The sequence below is a fragment of the Gambusia affinis genome, linkage group LG18 (assembly GCF_019740435.1).
Source record: "Gambusia affinis linkage group LG18, SWU_Gaff_1.0, whole genome shotgun sequence".
Lineage (NCBI taxonomy): Eukaryota > Metazoa > Chordata > Actinopteri > Cyprinodontiformes > Poeciliidae > Gambusia > Gambusia affinis.
In genome coordinates this window covers 20,374,902-20,393,800 of record NC_057885.1, presented here as the reverse complement: position 1 = coordinate 20,393,800, position 18,899 = coordinate 20,374,902, and the positions used below count along the sequence as shown (strand labels likewise).

General features: G+C 38.1%; 2 protein-coding genes across 2 annotated transcripts; one reads left to right on the top strand and one right to left on the bottom strand.

Moving 5' to 3' along the window:
• Positions 1-981: 981 nt before the first annotated feature.
• On the top strand, positions 982-10,157 carry LOC122820261 (NLR family CARD domain-containing protein 3-like). The gene is made up of 10 exons (XM_044097521.1): positions 982-1,086; positions 2,121-2,236; positions 2,456-2,563; positions 3,522-3,591; positions 3,715-3,946; positions 4,831-6,619; positions 6,705-6,878; positions 8,245-8,418; positions 8,806-8,852; positions 8,968-10,157. Exons 2-10 carry the CDS (start codon positions 2,160-2,162, stop codon positions 9,510-9,512), a joined length of 3,216 nt encoding a protein of 1,071 aa, XP_043953456.1. The 5' UTR covers positions 982-1,086; positions 2,121-2,159; the 3' UTR covers positions 9,513-10,157.
• A 473-nt stretch (positions 10,158-10,630) lies between these two features.
• On the bottom strand, positions 10,631-17,613 carry LOC122820265 (N-acylneuraminate cytidylyltransferase-like). Its single transcript, XM_044097525.1, has 8 exons — positions 17,266-17,613; positions 15,435-15,577; positions 15,200-15,355; positions 14,951-15,087; positions 14,494-14,588; positions 13,459-13,672; positions 13,212-13,377; positions 10,631-11,510 (listed from the first exon to the last, which is right to left on the bottom strand). The coding sequence occupies exons 1-8, from the start codon at positions 17,472-17,474 to the stop codon at positions 11,296-11,298; spliced, it is 1,335 nt and encodes a 444-aa protein (XP_043953460.1). The 5' UTR covers positions 17,475-17,613; the 3' UTR covers positions 10,631-11,295.
• Between the last annotated feature and the right edge of the window lie 1,286 nt (positions 17,614-18,899).

Genomic DNA, 18,899 nt, shown 5'->3' with positions numbered 1-18,899 from the left:
ATAATATGGAGAAACAATGAACCCTTCTGTTTCTCCCTGTGGTTGAACTGCTATCTGCAAAAATACACAACTAGGTAAAACAAAAACAACCAATAAATGGTTTTCCTGTAATGTTAGGTTGTTTCTCTGCCATTAGCACAGCTGATGCAAACTTAGTACAGCTGAGTTTCTTTGCAGTTAATACTTTAAAGTTAAATGGATTTCAAAATGTAGTCTAACAGTGCAAATTAATTATTTATTTACCTCTGAACTGGTAAAATCAATGTACTACTTTTTCATTTATGTCAGATATGTACATCACAAAACAGCGTAAATTAAGACAATATCAACAGAGTACCAAACTAAACAATAGACAAAGCAGAAAAACAGGTTAGCTCACTGAGATGTGATGTTTAACTGTGTTCATCATTAGCTGTACCAAGAACAATATTCATGGTTGTATAAGAGTTCAGGGAGAATTTGATGAGGGGCCCTCATTCTATTCAGAACATTACCACCACTAAATTTAAGCATTTGTGTTCTAAGCAGAGGCTTTGCTTGCTTATACCTTGGGCCATCTCTGTAGCTGCCTCAAAATTTCTCTAGAACAGGAGTCGGTTGTTCTGGTACCAAAGAAAACTCTCCCATCAGTCATCAACGACTGTAGACCTGTTGCCCTGACGTCCCACATCATGAAAGTCCTGGAGAGACTCCTGTCGGCCCACCTGAGTTAGCAGACAAGAACATATTAAGACCCCCTGCAAGTTGCAAATGCTGTGGAGTTGGAGTTAAAGGCTCTTCGACATGTCATCTGGACAAAGCAGCAGCACAGTGAGGATCATGTACTTTGACTTCTCCAGTACATTTAACACAACTTGCTGTGACACCTGTTGAGCCGTTGTGTTAAACGGACTGGAACACCAACCTGCACTATCATTTTGCAGGTTCTGGTCCACTTAGAAACCATAAACAATACTGAATAAAACTCCTCCCTAAGAGGGAGGAGGGAGGAGTAGACTGTCACCAACTCAGCACTTCAGGTGGAATCTAAGTGTTTAGATTTTGCTTTTTCTCATTTCATTTTCTTGTGGTGCAGGAAGGTCTAAGGTAAGACAAATTTTATTTTATTAATTTTATTTATTAAATTTAATTCCTATTTTATGAGCTGATCTCGTCTTTTACAAGTTTATTTTTTTGTAATTAACTTTATTCCAGTAATTTACGCTCATTTAAACCAAGCAGGAAATTAAAGTCAGTTTGAATTTTGTATCGGCTGCTTCATGCAGAACAAAAACAATTGTTTTATTTATTGACACTAAAGTAAATTAATATTTTAGAAGAGTAGTTTGATATTGTATTATTCATGGAAGTATTTCCTTTAAAATTCTCAAACTTACTTTGAGCTTCAACTTTTTGTGAAGCTACTTTGATGGACATTTCTAGTGGAAATGAGATCATGGTGCCAGTAAATTCTTTTAGATATAATAATAATGATTATTTAATTTCCCTTTGGGGTTAATAAAGTATTTTTGAAGTGACTGAAAAAAGTCTATAAATACAAAACTTCTATAAATATTTTCTCTCTGACTTCAGCTTCATTTACGAAGCACAAATGTTTTTGCACCAAAAATACCTCCATAGAAAACTCTCTGTCATTAATGACCTACAGCAAATGTGATATCAGCCATCTTCTATATTCCATTGCTATTGTTTGAATGTTTCCATCACACAATGTTGAATGAAGACACAAACTGATGAGTCCATTACAAAATGAAAGCAAATGGTTAGGAGAATGGTTAAAGACTTTATTCATTATTTCCTTTCACAATTTTTCAAGGCCATTTTTCTAATTTATTTGTTGTTGGCTGTGTTGTACAACTACCGATATAGAAACACTGCTTTTAAAATTGTACATTAGTGGAAAAATATAGTTTTACACCACTTATTATTTTCACTTGAGTAACATTTTAAAGTAGTTTTGCTACTCTTACTTTAGGAAATGTTATGACTACTTAATTTTATTGAATGAAGAATAGGCTGAATTGTGTTAAATGCACTGGAGAAAACAAAAGAATATGATCCTCACAGTGCTGCCTGCTTTGTCCAGCTGACAGATCTGTGTTTTTCTGTGTTTGAGGTAGAATGTATGGCTAAGTTGATGTTGACGTGAATTTGAAAACATGGAGGCATCTGATGACAGAGAAGAGGAAGTTCCTTGCTCGGAAACGACTTTATGCAAGGAACAAGAGGACAAGAGGTGAGACGTCGTATCTCTTCATGTCTGTGAGAATCACAGACATTACATGCATTACTTTGTTTATATGGAAAATGGTGTGTGGTCACTACTATTTTACCTCAGGAAGATTAAAATTAAAATTATAGTTATAATTAGTAATTATATTAATTATCTCAAGAAGTTTGTTTCTGACAGGAAATGTGACGGGTATCAGACTGGTATTTACATTCTCATCCACAGGAAACAACAGAAACCAGAACCCGGACCAAGCTGTCTGTCCTTCAAGAGCAGCCACTCAAAAGATGCCTTTATTCGTTTTAATCCCGACCAACCTTCAGATGCAAAGAGGTGAACTTCATGTAAATTGTCTCATGTTCTTTCAAAATTCTTGTTCTTAGAAGTGGAAAATTATATAATTGTATTTTATTATCAAACCAATGTCTTGCAAATTAATCACCACAAAACCATCTCAGAGTTCAAAGGATGTGGAAGATAAAACAAATGAAAAATAAATGTTCTATGTCCAAAGGTTCCCCCACAAAGTTCCTTCATAGGGTTTCATGAAAAACATATACAGTACAGACCAAAAGTTTGGACACACTTTCTAATTGAATTCAATTGAATTCAATTGAATTCAATTGAATTCAATTGAACTTTTGGTCTGTACTGTATGTTGTAATAAATTAATATTCATGCTCAATGTGAGCATCTGCTGCCGTGGGACTCTTTCCAGACTAAATATTAATTTAGAATTGAAAATGCACGTTCCTAACAATTGGAATATAATTGGAATATATTAACCAACAATTATTGTTCTCAAAACTGTCTTTTGATAAATCAATATTGCACACACCCTGATATTATGATGACAATATATTTCAGATATATGTTGTGCAGCTCAATTTTATATATTTATATGTGTTTAGAAACTCCTTCCAGAAGACCATCCACCATTTTAATATTTCTATGTACCGACTGCACAACTGGCACACAGAAATATTTAAAAACAACTGAAGTCCTGTCAGAAACATGTCAGCTGAAAGTTTCTTGTGTAGCCACATGGCATCAGGCTAATTAGCCACTTATTACCCTTGGGAGTTTCCATGTTTGAAAGTACTGTTTTGTTTCTCTTATGTAACATCTTAAGAAATTCAATGTAAATACATCTGTTGACTAAACTGCTAAACACAGTTAACTACATGACAGTTGTCTTATGGACCACTCATGAGCATATATAGCTGTTAGTGACTTCTACTCAGTTTGTCCTGGATTTTTTGGAAGCTAATTCTCAGTGATTTCTCCTTAGACTTGACCAGACCTCTGAAGTTGGTCAACCTCCCCATGAGCATCAAATGCAGCTGGGCTCCATATTTATGGTCTGTATACCATAGATACGACATTTTCATTTATTTTGTTAGTTCTGTGATGCACTTTATAGATCACCTGATTTATAGATCAGATTTTATCAGATGGGTTATTTATATCTTATTTTGTTTCAGGAACTGGAGAAAAATATTGTGATGTTTGTGAAGGACGAGCTGAAGGACATGCAAAAGGTCTTGTGTTCAGATTATCCTGAATTTTCTGAGAGTCTGGAAGAGGATGAGGGGGTGTCTGGAAATAAGGATGAAAAGCAGAGCAACAGGAGCAGTAGAGAGGCATTTTTAAAGATCACTGTTGACTTCTTGAGAATGATGAATCTGGATGACCTAGCTGACCTTCTGCAGAGCAGTAAGAGAGTTATTTTATTTTTCTACAGAACTAATAAATTTACCAATGTTTTTAAAATGCTTGAAGAAACACTGATTCTTTGAGAATACTTGTGGTAGTTGACACCAGTTTTAATTTGCTTCAAAGATTAATTAGCCTTAGAAGTATTTATTTTGACATAGTGGATTTTATAAAAAAAAATTATATTTTCTAATCTCTTCTGTCAGGCACTCTGCAAAATGTGAGGTGCTTGTCGTGTCTTTTTAGCTTGGTGTCATAGAATAAACAGTTGGATATGAACACTGTTTCTGTCAAGCACTTTACTGTGACAACAAGTATTCGTATGCAGTTGTAAAAATTTATCTTTAACTGCTAAGGCCTGGGTTAGCTGTTGATTACTATAAACTATGGGTTAGGACAATTATTAACACTAGCAATTTAGATCAAAATAACCATCTCAGGGCAGAACTTGATCATCAGGAAAATAATAACCAAAAATTTCAGTGAAGTTTTTGCTTATGGATAACAGCCTGGAATAGTTTTAAGTGTCAACAATGCAAATACATCACAAAATACACAATAAAACAAAATTAAAATAGTGTGTCCTAAGCTAATTTATCTCTGCCAAGACAAAATCTCTTACTTGAGTCAAAATCAGGGATGATGTATGATCTGACTGTCATACATCTAAAAACTAGGCTAGCTGATACTTTAGAGTGCTTTTTGTTTGTCTGCAACAATGTGCGGTAGGGAAATTAATCATATTTTATGAATAATACTTTTGGTATTTGCAGATTATTTTTCTTGAACTCAGTGTCAAGGACAAATGCTTTTTAAGTATGATGCATTAAAGAAAAGCACTAAATAACTCTTAAATTATATATTTTTTCTATGTTACCTTTTAGAGTCATTCATCACATGTCAACAAACACTAAAGTCTAACCTGAAGAAGAAGCTCCAGTTCGTGTTTGAAGGAATTGCTAAATCAGGAAGTCAAACATTTCTAAATCAGATCTACACAGAGCTCTACATCACAGAAGGAAACTCTGAAGAGGTCAATAATGAACATGAGGTCAGACAGATTGAAACAGTGTCCTGGAAACCAGACAGACCAGAAAAAACAATTAGACATGAAGACATATTTAAACCCTCCCCTGAAAGAGAAGAACCAATAAAAACAGTGATGACAACTGGAGTGGCTGGCATTGGGAAAACAGTCCTAACACAGAAGTTCACTCTGGACTGGGCAGAAGACCAAACTAACCAGGACATCCAGTTCACGTTTCCATTCACATTCAGAGAGCTGAATCTGTTAAAAGAACAATTCAGCTTGGTGGAGCTGATTCACCACTTTTTTAGTGAAACCAAAGGAATATTAAAATTTGAAGGGTTAAAGGTTGTGTTCATCTTTGATGGTTTGGATGAGAGCCGACTTCCACTGGACTTCCACAACAATGAGATCCTGATGGATGTAAGAAAGTCCACCTCAGTAGATGTTCTTCTGACAAACCTCATCAGGGGGAACCTGCTTCCCAAAGCTCACCTCTGGATAACCACACGACCTGCAGCAGCCAATCGGATCCCTCCTGAGTTTGTTGGCAAGATGACAGAGATTAGAGGATTCACTGACCCACAGAAAGATGAGTACTTCACAAAAAGATTTAAATATAAGAAGCAGGCCAGAATGGTAATCTACCACATAAAGAAATCAAGAACCCTCCACATCATGTGCCACATCCCAATCTTCTGCTGGATCACTGCTAAAGTTGTGGAAGACCTGTTGAACAAGAAAGATGAAGAGCTGCCAAAGACCCTGACAGAGATGTACATCCACTTCCTGGTGGTGCAGAACAAACTGAAGGTCATCAAGTATGATGGAGGAGCTGAGACAGATTCAATCTGGAGCACAGAGAGCCAGAAGATGATCGAGTCTCTGGGAAAACTGGCTTTTGAACAGCTGATGAAAGGAAACCTGATATTTTATGAATCAGACCTGGCAGAGTGTGGCATTGATATCAGAGCAGCTTCAGTGTGTTCAGGAGTGATCACACAGATCTTCAGAGAAGAGAGAGGGCTGTACCAGATCAAAGTGTTCTGCTTTGTCCATCTGAGTGTTCAGGAGTTTCTGGCTGCTCTTCATGTTCACCTGACCTTCATCAAATCAGGAATCAATCTGCTGGCAAAAGGTAAAATGAAATCCAAGGAATTGGAAAAAAGAAACCATGAATCTCCAGAGACAGAAATGTACAAGAGTGCTGTGGACATGGCCCTTGAGAGTCCAGACGGACACCTGGACTTGTTCCTCCGCTTTCTACTTGGTCTTTCACTGGAGAACAATAGGCGACACTTAGGAGGTCTTGTAAAACAGACAGAAGAAAGTTTAGGAACTAACAAAGACACAGCCCGGTACATCAAGGAGAAGATGAATAATGATCTATGTGTTGAAAAAAGCATCAATCTGTTCCACTGTCTGAATGAACTAAATGATCAGTCTCTAGTGGAGGAAATCCAACAATCTCTACAAACAGGAAGTCTTTCAGCACACCAGCTGTCTCCTGCTCAGTGGTCAGCTCTGAACTTCATCCTACTTTCATCAGAGAAAGATCTGGAGATATTTGACCTGAAGAAATACTCTGCTTCAGAGAATGCTTTACTGAGGCTGCTGCCAATGGTCAAAATCATTAGTGAAGTTATGTAAGTAAATATGTAGAAGATTTCATAAAATATGTAACTAATAAAACAATCAGATAATTACTTGGCAATACTTCTGTCCTTTCAGACTGAGTGGCTGTAACCTCTCAGAGAGAAGCTGTGAAGCTCTGTCCTCATTGCTCAGCTCAACATCCTCTAGTCTCAGAGATCTGGACCTGAGTAACAACGACCTGACAGATTCAGGAGTGAAGCTGCTCTGTGAGGGACTGATGAGTCCTAACTGTGAACTCAAAATTCTGAGGTGAGATTCAATTAAATTCTTCTATTGTGATCATATTTACCAAATTTATGAACAGTCTAAAACATGTTTTCAGTTTTCTGGAAAGAATTGCTAAACCGCTTGAGCAAATGTTCTCAATCCACTTCATCAGGGATAACAACCCTTCATATTTTAGATGTATTTCTGCTCCAGAACACCTCATTCAAATACAGAAATTATTTAGGAAAACCTGCTTCTAGTAGTAGGCATTGCTGACTAACTGTTGTGCTAACTCTAATCCTAATTTGATAAATTGAATGATGGTGATAATAACCAAACAATGTCCCAACATGTGCTACTATTGCATGTCACTGATTAGAGTCAAAATTTTCACTACTCATCTATCTCTATTTCAAGATGTGATTCTTTGGAACAGACATTTCACTCATTGTTACACTTTTATGATTGTGGATTAATACTAACTCTGTTGCTGATTTTGCCCAATTTACCACATCAAAGCATGCAGGATATCAGTAGATTTTAGTGTTTAATGTAGAACTACATAGATGCATTTGAGTACAGAATAAATATTTGGTGCACCACATCATAAGTGGAGAACGTGAAGAGAGAAAATGGAACAGCTCCCTAAACAGTCTTCACCCTTTTCAAAATAAGAGCATGAATATAATGTCTAATTACTTGAAAAACTTTTCAGTCAGAAAAACTTCAAAACAGATGTTGAACTTTATTTATCAGAAAGTTTAAAAAGTCAGCCAAATAATCTAGAAGCAGAATGAAATTCATTTCAGTACAACCGATCCAAAGAACAACAAAAGACAAACACACCATAAGTTATGGTGCCAGAGGCTGCAGCCTTCAAGGGAGATGGCCTTTGGTTAGTTGAGAATAAATAATTACATGAGGGTAAATGAGGGAAACACATATTGGACAGAGAGAGGGGTTACATGAAGTACATCTGCATGTGAAAAGCAACATATTGACACCATGAAAACATGATGTCAATAAATTAGCGAGTCGCTGCTCAGGCCACTCAGTGGAGTGATGTAGCCACCTGGAGCAGTTCAGACAACCACAATTGTTTTGGGTCAGGCCAACTCTGTTAATTTTTTCTGCCTCAAAGTCTCACTGGTTTAGACATTGTCTGTGTCTAAGTCTATGTCTGTGTCTACGTTTAAATGGTGACTCCAAACAGGCAAAGTTGTAGTAAACATCTTCAACTGACAATATGGACAGACACACAGTCTTCTGCAGACTGTTGTTTAACAGACACGCTCTACCTTTCTTAGCATGTAATCTAATTATTCCTGTTGAAAACAAGTTATAAAATGTGCTTTACATTCAGAAAATAGGTGAGTGTTCCAACAATGTTGTGTGTTTGTGTCTGCAGGCTTTCAGGCTGCCTGATCACAGATGAAGGATGTGCTGCTCTGGCCTCAGCTCTGACTATGAACCCGTCTCACCTGAAGGAACTGGACCTCAGCTACAATAATCCTAGAGAGGCAGGAATGGAGAGTGTAGCAGCCATACTGAAGAATCCAAGCTTCAGGCTGGAGTCTCTCAAGTAAGGAAATATTTTCTGCAGCCACACAGTGATACTCAGGATTATGTATTCAGGATTATTGAGGAACAATAATACTTGGGAAGGGAGAGGGGGATCTGGATAAATCAATGTGAATATAAGTGTAGGTAGGTAAACCCAGATCCCTCAACTAGTCCCAGACCAAGAAATGCTAGTTTAGATCAGTAAATAAGAGCAATAACACAAAAATGGAGGAGGGACAAATAAACTGTCAACTCTGAACAAAACTAGGAAAATATTATACATAGTGACAGAAACGCAGCCACAGATGGACTGAAAAACTCTTAGAAAAACTCAATGAGATCTAAATTGGGTTGTCCATATTTACATCTTGATAAATACTTATACCATCAAAACACCTTCTTACAGCATGGAGCCTGGAGGAGAAAGATGGTTGACTCCAGGTCTGAGGAAGTGTAAGTGGATTTTTGATTCATAGCAGATTGTCTCATTTGTGGATGTTCATCTTTGTGACAGTGAATTCAGAAAATTATACATCAGTAACTGCATTGTGTTTATTCTGTCCTTCAGATTCCTGTCCACTAACAGTCGACCTAAACACTGTGAACAGATTCCTCAGACTGTCTGATGAAAACAGGAAGGTGACATTTGTGGAGAACGAGAAGCAGCCGTATCCTGATCATCCAGACAGATTTGATCTCTATCAGCTGCTGTGTACTGATGGTCTGACTGGTCGCTGTTACTGGGAGGTTGAGTGGGGTGGGAAAGTCTATGTATCAGTGAGTTACAGGGGAATCAATAGAAAAGGGGTCAATAACGATTCCTGGTTTGGATTGAATGATAAATCCTGGGGTCTAGTCTGCTCTGATGATGGTTACACTGTTTGGCACAATGGAAGAAAAGCTTTCATCCCCGTCTCTTCCCACTCCTCCTCTCCCTCTGGTAGAGTAGGGGTGTATGTGGACTGTCCTGCTGGGACTCTGTCTTTCTACAGAATCTCTTCAGATACACTGATCCACATCTACACCGCCAAGACCAAATTCACTGAACCTCTTTATCCTGGATTTGGATTTGAGAACAAGACAGGTTCTTGGATGTCTTTGTGTTCACTTTAAGCTCCCAAGTTTTAGTTATTGTCATCATTCATCTTGACTAAACTATCACAATAAATATAAAAATTTTTTCAGTGTCTTCAGACACACTGATCCACATCTACACCTTCAACACCAAATTCACTAAAACACTGCAGAGAGAAGGATTCAGCATCATGTTGTTCTGTCACTGGACTCAGGTCTAAATTAGTATGAATCAAACAGGAAAATTATGACCACATATTGACCATGTGAATGTGATCCATGCTGGTCTGTTATGACACATAGAAAGTCTGAAGCAGCTGTGAGCTTGTGTGTGGAAGTGATTCCATCTTGACTTTTAAGTTTCTTAAGAATTTCACAGACTGTTGCATAATGGCAGTACCTAATGTAACTTGTATTATATACTGAAGTCTTTTTATAACTGGGTAGTCCTAAGAGTGACAAACAAATGCCTACAATCCTATTGCCAAAAAACTGAAATGAATATTTAAAAACTTTTATTATGTCTTTTAATGTAACTTTACTAAATTACACAAAATATTGCAATCAAAAATCGAATATGTGTCACCTATCCCTCCTTCTATGTACTGGATGTAGTTTTTATATTTTCTCACTTGATTACATTTTGGCTTACTATCAATAATAAAGACAAAGACTTTGATGTCACTCGGTTTGTTTTTTCTTTTGTTCTTAGGCTTAGTCCCACTTATGTCAATGAAAAAAGGTAATTTCACATACTGCAAATTACATACTTACCTCTTAACACCATAGGTTGTCACATATTAGGGTAGACTATTTGCTTACTGAAAAGAAAAGATTGCTGCAGTTTCTTTTGATCATGTCCTAATACGGTATATATATTATATATACCGTAATATATACGGTATATATATTATATATACCGTAATATATACGGTATATATAATATATATACCGTATATATTACGGTATATATAATATATATACCTAATACGGTATATATATTATATATACCGTATTAGGTATGTATAATATAGACCTAATGTCCTAATATATAATGTCCATATATATTAGGACATTATATGACATGATAATGTCCTAGGGTTAAATCAGACCGATCATCAGGACAGAGTTAAAGCAGCAAAGCAAACCCAAACATAATCAGTGCTATCTGCAAGAGTTTATTAGCCGAATGTACAACAAACACAATGAAATGTTATGAAATAGTGGAAGAACTTCAGATCTAATATGTTCCTGTGAAAACCAGCAAAAGGATTTATTCAAGTGTCTTTCTGATCATATTAATGTCAGGGACTCCTGACAATAGTTATCAGTAATAATTTACCATGGCAGATATGGTTAATTGCTATTATGTAATCAGAAGTTCTTAGTTCAGAGTTTTAAGTTTGATTCCCTTTAGGAGATTTTCTGTGTGATTCTAAATTTCACACAAGTGGCTGAGAGTCTGGATTGTTGCAGCTGCAGCTGAACAGCTGGACGCACTGAGTACCTTGAAATTTTCCTTTAAATAAAAAAAATTAAAGAATAGTTATTGATTTAGTATCTAACCCTCTTTACTATTAGCAAAATTGTGGAGAAAAAAAATCTTTTGTGTCAAAAGATATTGTACACACAGCTGTGTACGGTCTGTGAGGGGTGAGGTGATTGCCTCTGAATGTTTTATGACAACCAGCCCCCAGATTTAGAACAACAATCAAACGAGTAAACTGAACAAAGACGTGCAGAAACAAGAAAACAATGGTTTTTAATGACTTTCCCAAGTGCTTCACACAAAACGTGTCGCATCTTAATCCAGGTTCTGACATCAGAAGCAGTTGCGGTCGATCAGGTCCTGCTTCATCTGGAGTCTGGCCTGCTGCTTCTGGAGCAGGACGTGTTCGGCGAACTCCCGCACAGCGCCCGCGCCGCCGCCTTGTTTGCAGGCAAACTTGCCGGCTCCGATGGCGTCGGGCTGGGCGTCCGTTGGCGCCGCGCTCAGACCTGCCAGCTGCAGACAGCTGGCGGATGCTGCTTCGCAGCCTGGGAGGGAAAACGCAGGTAAATATTTACTTTACTGCTCCACCAACAGGACGGCCATTAGGAGGCTCACTTCACAGATTTCCTAAGTTCTGTCTGTTTAAACTAATTTAAAATGGCTTAAAACATTATAAATGCATTAAAATGCTCAAATTCTGCTCATGGCCTCATGCAACCTTGGACCGGCCCTGCATTATGAGTTAAAGCTGCAGCTGGATACAGAGGGACAAACGGGAGATTTAATTTATGTGGCTTTAGTAGCTCTTCCATTTGCTGTCTATTGAGTTTTTATTAAGCGCCACAGAAACCGTTCAGATTGTCCGAACTTTATGGGACGAGATTTTTTTTATCTCCACGCGGCCAAGCGCATTAACTCTGGCTGACTAAGTGCACAAAGCATTTGGTATGGTTTGATGGATGTGTAACTATAAAAATAATGATAAAATAAAACCAGCGTGCTGCGTGACTACGAGGCGAGTGTGAAAACTTCTCCAGTTGAACGGCTTAACCACAAACAAACCGACCAACTGAGAACAAATACATAAACTTTATCAGTGCAGGTCAGCCGCTGTTCAGTTTGAGTGAAAGGAGGCAAACGTCAGATATCAAGCAGCAACATTGTGTGAAGCAAAACGCAGAGGCGCCATCTCTGTGATTGGACCATGGGTTTGTGACCATTTAAATGCATCAACTATAAATCTTTAAGGAATAATTCTGCTCTGCCAGTGAAACGCTCAAAGCAACAGAAACTTTTGCAGTCCGGCTTATATTAAAAAAAAAAAAAATTTTTTTTTTTAAATTAGGAAACTTTTTATCTAAAAACAAAAACAAGCAACACTTAGCCTGGTGGGGGGGCAAGTGAAGCCTGGCGGGCCATCAGGCTTATAATACACTGGAGGAAACCCAGTCTACCCACTAACACCAAAAAAGCAGGGATATAAAACTAATTTTTATTTTGGACAACATCAAGATTAAGGGCTGAAAGTTTCTGGGTAGTTTTACTAATAAATATTTTATTATTGTTTTTTTAAAGGTTTTGTTGACTCTAGTGGCCTTTATTTAAAAGTAGCTTGACAGGAAACAGGTTAGTGAGAGAGGGGGAAGACATGCAGTAAATGTCGCCAGGCCGGGAATCGAACCTGCGACCACTGCCACAAGGACTAAGGCCTCAATATGTGGGTCCTGCTTTGCCCCTGTACCACCACAGCAACTCCTTATTAATAAATTTTGCTACAAACAGTTAAAATATGGGGGGTGCTGTGGTGGCGCAGGGGGTAAGCACGCCCCGCGTTTGGAGGCCTTAGTCCTCGACGCGGACGTCACTGGTTCAACACCTGGTCCTGACGACCTTTGCCGCATGTCTTCCCCCCTCTCCTCGCCCTCTTGTCTGCCTACTGATGAATTGATTGATTGATTGCAAAAATACGAGCCACTAGTGCCGGAAAAACTCTTTGGAGAAAAAAAAAAAGAAAGAAAAAAACAAACTGTATATGAACGCGAGCCTCGGCTTGACACATCTGTCCTACAGTTTTCAATCTATTTACATCAATATAACCAAATTTCCTTAATCTTATCACCAGTAGCTCTTTTGATGACTATAAGCTATAACATTCATTTTCTACAAAATCTCTTGAAAATTTAAGTATCTTTGAAAACATCAACCAGACAAAAGTCAAAAAAAGTTTAAAATGTCCAGATTTTTACCCATGTAAGCCACATCCTTCCAGTCCAGCTTCTTCTTCTTCACCATCGACTGCACATCTTTCAGTGGATCCTCTCCGACTACCATCACTTCACAGCCCGTCATGATCTTCAGTTTATAACGCATCTGTCGGAGCACAACATCTTCCTTGGAGATCACCAGCACCACCTGGAGGACAGGAGGTGTAATGTGTTACAACATACTGGTCAAAGTTTCTCCTTTGACGTTGATAAAGGCAACAGATCTGACCTCCACATCGTCTTTCTGCAGCTTCCTGAGTCCTGCTATGTCTCTGCTGTGGATGGAGACACTGAGTCCTTCTGTGTCTCTGCTGTGGACGGAGCCCTTAGCAGAGGCTGCGTCAGGCTCGTCCAGGGCCCCAGACAAGTGGACCCTTCCGTCGGTCAAACATCCAGAAACTTCACAGAACATCAGAGACACTCCCTGGCCAAAGTAACCGTATCTGTTGGGAGAAGCAGAGAACCCAAACATAAACATAAAGTTTAGCAGGATGTCCAGACGAACAAAATATTAATATTAAACAAAGTTAGAAATTAAAATAAAAGGTTCAAAGGTGAAATTTCAAGAATCTGAAATATTTTAGTTTTCTTTTTAAGAGTAAAAGGTAACTTATTATGCTTCCTTGAACAGGATAAGATAGGTATGAGCTAGGAAAGACATGTTTATTACATTTTTTGCACAAATTAATTCTTAGACAATGAGATTTCAGTCTGATCAGTTCTGTTTTAGGGCCTCCTGTCACTTTAAATCCAGAGCTGCTGCTGGCCACGCCCCCAACTCAACGTTTACACTTGAACGTGAAAATGGCTGCAAAAAGATGCGCAATTACACAAGTGTACATCTTTGAAAAGCAGAAGTGGAGTCTTCTGCACAAACAACAGGAAAGCTTAAAATTGTTCCGGCACTGTAAGTCGACAACTAAATCCTTGTCTTTTCAAGCAGCCATTGTACAGTTGTAAAACCAGTTGACCAAATGTTCTGAAGCTCTGCTTAGGTTGCTAGGTAACAGGCTGCGCTTTGCAGGGGTTGCTAGGTAACAAGCATTGCCTACTGATTTGTGATGTTACATTCCAGGGGATTTTGAAACAGCTCATTTTCCAGACACCAAAAATACAATTTATTGCCAAAAACCATCTGGGCAGATTGTTTCTAAGCATTTGGGCTGTTTTTAGAAGCAGTAGCAACCTAAATAAATGTATACAAATGTGCAAAATATGAATTTTGGATCATGAATCCCCTGTAAAGCAGTCGGTTTAAATTCACCTGAGTACTCTCTGCTCTGCCACAGGCCAGTCGATGTCTACGTCGATGTCCACGCTGTGCTGCGGCTCCATCTCAAAGTAGGCGACCCGACCGCCCTGCAGAGAGTCCATTAGGTATAACTCTGACCACTAGACGGCGACAAAGTACTCTTTGGTGGTTTGAGGCAAATTCACGACTATAGTCAACAGAGGAATAAAAACAAAGTTAGAGAGAAACAAGAACAAAATTATACAAACATCCTCAAATACATACATAGATCCCTAATAACACTTGAACAAACATCCCCAAGTCAAACCTTGGATCCAAACTTGTCGTCATTGACAAGCTTCTGGTCAAATTCTGGCTCAATATCTGACCACTTTTTGGTAGAATTAATTTAAACTAGTTAGTTTTCTGGCACAGACGAGGCTTTGGATCAAATTGTCAGTAGAGAGAGCTAAACATTCAGAGCAGCTACCTGCAGCCGTCCTTCCTTCATGATGAGGTCTCTGGTGGCAAAGTAAAATGAACCGTTCTCAATCAGTTCTCCATTCCAGTCCTGACGCCTTGGACGCTTCGCTGGGTTCAGATTCTCCGGCTCAGTGCATTCATCACCTGTAAGGAAGGACGAACATGTTCTGCTGTAGGTTCTGAACAGAACAATTGAACCCTGATTTGAGTCTAATTACAACCAAACTGGGGAATAGCAGGTGTTTGGTGAACTCACTTCCTTTCTCGACCTCCTTCCAGCGGAACTGGTATCTCCGGACCACGGAGAAGACGGAGTCGTATCCGTCCTCTGTGATCTTCTTCAGGGCATTTTTTATGTGAGATGGATGGAGACACGGAGACGTAGCCTGGATGTTACAGACCACTGTCACCTCTAAACAGGAGAAAAACTCATCTGTGATTTTCCATCCTCAACGTTTGGGTCAACTTGTGTCCAGCTGAGCTTTTCCTACCTGGGTGTTCCTCTAGAAACTCCTGGATTGTCTCCAAGGAAGTGGAGTTGTCCCTGGAGACTTTTTCGCTCCTCCGGTGGACTTTGGCCCCCCAGGATTTTGCAACTTTTTCAATCTCCTCGTGGTCTGTTGACACCCAAACACTGAAAAATGAACAAAAAGTTGTTTATTTATAGCTGCAGGACATTCCAGCAGAAAGTGTTTTATATAACAAAATAACTAGATATGATAAAAAAACAACAACAACAAACATTACAATGTCTTAAAAGCAACTCTAGACAGGTGGGTTTGTAGTTTTAATTTAACCATCCATCCATCCATCCATTTTCTGGTCACCCTTGTCCCTAAAGGGGTCAGGAGGGTTGCTGGTGCCTATCTCCAGCTACTTTCCGGGCGAGTTTCTTCACAGATCAGATCCAGAACGCTGCTGCTGGTGTTCTCACTAAAACCAGGACGTTAGAGCACATCACCCAGTTTTAAATCCCTACACTGGCTCTCTGTAGCTCATAGACTTTGATGTTTATTTGCTTGATGATTTGACAAAATGCAACATTTGCATGTGTGCCATATGATGTTTTTATAATTTAAAGCACTTTAAACTGCCTTGTTGCTGAAATAAAAATAAACTTGATTTGACTTGAAAATCACCATCTGTGTGACTCTGTTATATGAAAAAATTGGCTTTATTAATAGAGTTTGAAAATATAAACTCAGGAGAGAAAAACAGACCGAGATGAAGACAGAAAGAGAGACAGAAAGGTAAAGAGAGAGAAGAGGAGGAAGAAAGGGAGTGGACCGCAGATCCTGTTAAACTCCTCTCTCTGACTGAACAGTAAATCCTTTAAGCTCTGAGGCATGACGTCTCCAATACAGGATATTTTACCAGAAGAAAACAGAAGGACAGCAGCCACAGCTTTACATCCTCATCTCCTGTATATATATTGACACAATACTGTATATTGACATCTACTGTGTCAATATAGGACATGCCCAACATTTGGACAAAGGTCCTCCTTCTGTGCAGATTGTATTTTTATCTGAGAGCGGAACTGTTCCTTTCAGTTTTTTATAAAAAAAAAGATTAAATTTTTGCCTCGAGGACGCAAGATAAGAAACTTAACAATGTTGGCGTATGAGGAATCTGCGAGGTTAGAGAGACGGGATATCAGCTGGTATCTGACAGTTTGTTTCATTTATGTTTTATACATTTAAAGACGGACATCCGTCATTAATGATAATCTGTAAGGATTTTATATTTTCTCAAACTGTGCTGTAGGAGTTTTTTCCCCTCTTTCAGTTCAAACTGAACCAGAGTTCTGGTGACCCAACATCCAGAAGTATTTGGTGAAGTAATTAATTGACTCAATTAAATCAAACAAGCTAATAAAATATGAACTTAAAAACAAGAGCAACTTTTATATTAAGTTCTTTGCTTAAGTCTATCTGAAAACAATCCAAGCTCAAACACAAAACTATAACTTAAAACATAACAGACGTGCGTTTTTAATACATTAGAAACGCATTTCAGGAAAATGAGGCCTATTGAAAGTATACTTAAGTAGATTGTTTTTAAAGATATTATTTGCACTTTTACAGAGTAAATTTGCCAACTCTGCTTAAATCTAAACTTTTATTTTAAGAAAATTGACACATTTAATGCGTCTTTGTTGGAACAGTTGAATTAAGGTTAATGATATTCTCATTCTCAAGCTGTCAGAATTCAAGCAGTCGCTTTGTTCGCTTTATACCTTGGACAGGCCCTGCAGTGAAGCTAGCTTGATTTATTTCTTTTAAAGTCCGGTACAGACTCGGTATGGACTTTAAACCCTACCTGTCGAACTCTTCTGAGTCGATTGCGGCTCTCAGCACCCAGCCGATGAGCGGAACCCCGGCTAGCAGCTTGATGTTCTTCAGAGGGATCCCTTTGCTCCCCCCTCTAGCCAGGATCAGAGCCGCTACGTGACTGCTCCGGAGCTTCTTCGGTATCTCAACTTCTTCTGTCGCATTTTTTTCGAGCGGGCCTCGTTTTCGGGCAATCATGCAGTCTTCTTGTCGGGACCCAAACGCGAATATGGTCCACTAGATACGAACCAAGAGATGGACACATCCACAGGTATCGCCAGGTGTAACCGTACTTCCGGTAGGAATACGGCTTTCTTCTTCTTCTTTTTTATGGCGGTTGGCAAGCAACTTTTAGATGTGCATTACCGCCATCTACTGGAATGGAGTGTGGATCGGGACGCTAACTTTAAACACCCCCCTCAAAGCAAAACAAAACAAAACAAACAAAACAAAAACAAAAAAACAACTTATATATTTTTTATCCATTTTGTTTTCTTAAGGTAATTAATTAATTATATCTTTAGAAGTAGAATTTTTTTCCAAAATAACTTGTAAATTTAACTGTAATTTATTTTCTTGTAACCGACTAACTAATTTCCTTCTCTCAACAGAATATTTGGTACAGAACAACAGAACACGTTTTACTGTCTCTTCTTGACCACAAAAATCACAATTTCCAGTTCGATGTTTTCCTGTCCCTTTTCCTTTAAACTATGGAGAGACATTAAAAATTGGTTGTCCCTTAAAATTGAAGACATTCCAGAGATAACCATCACCCACATATTATATTATATTGATGGTCTTGATAGTAAAATATCTGACATGGTTAATATTATCTTTTTGCTTGTAAATATCATATACACTGCTGCAAATGGAGAGGTTCTACTCCTTGTTTTGATTTTTTTCTTAACCAATTTAAACTGTATTTCACCTCACTGAAACATTTGAAATCTGTTTCTGCAAAAAAAGTAACTCTACTTTTCTTTTGTTTTAAAATCCTGCTCTATTATTATTCATTTGCCTTTTTGTTTTATGTGCTTGTCTTTAGTCTTAGCCCCTTGTTTTTGTTAAATTTTTCAACTTATGTTGCAATGTTCTTGTACCTCATTGAGTGTTTGTATACAGTTTGTTCAATTAAAAAAAAACGTGTGTTCCGGTAGGAATACGGCTTTGGGTGCACCGCCACCAAGTGGTGTGGAGTGAGAACTGCAATAGAAATGAATGTGTAATATTCCTGTGAACTCTCAAATAATAAGAGGTGGGTAGAGAACCCAAAAATTGTCCTCAAGAGTAGAACTACTTCAACATATCTTTACTCAAGTAAAAGTACAAAATAACCATCAATGGAAATACCAGAATAATAGTAAAAAAGTATTTAGTAAAAGAGGAGACTCCAGAGTAACTTATCATTTTAAAAGTTACACCATCAGACAGACCAAAATGTAAACATATGTTCACATTTTGGTATTTGAAAGACAAAGAATGAAAACATTTTTCCAAATCACTTTCTTTCAGTATAAAACTTATGAAACTTCAACAAAAATTCAGGTGTGTGTCTGGTGACGTTTTGTTAAAAACACCTTTGTTCTTCACTCAGTGAAGTTAATATCTAGAAATTTTACT

Coding starts and splice junctions, on each gene's coding strand:
- LOC122820265 (XM_044097525.1), bottom strand. CDS start 17,474: ATGATTGCCCGAAAACGAGGCCCGCTCGAAAAAAATGCGACAGAAGAA. Junction 15,088..15,199: donor GAAGGAGGTCGAGAAAGGAA/GTGAGTTCACCA, acceptor CCTTCCTTACAG/GTGATGAATGCACTGAGCCG. Junction 14,589..14,950: donor TGAAGGAAGGACGGCTGCAG/GTAGCTGCTCTG, acceptor GACTCTCTGCAG/GGCGGTCGGGTCGCCTACTT.
- LOC122820261 (XM_044097521.1), top strand. CDS start 2,160: ATGGAGGCATCTGATGACAGAGAAGAGGAAGTTCCTTGCTCGGAAACG. Junction 6,620..6,704: donor AAAATCATTAGTGAAGTTAT/GTAAGTAAATAT, acceptor CTGTCCTTTCAG/ACTGAGTGGCTGTAACCTCT. Junction 6,879..8,244: donor TGTGAACTCAAAATTCTGAG/GTGAGATTCAAT, acceptor TTGTGTCTGCAG/GCTTTCAGGCTGCCTGATCA.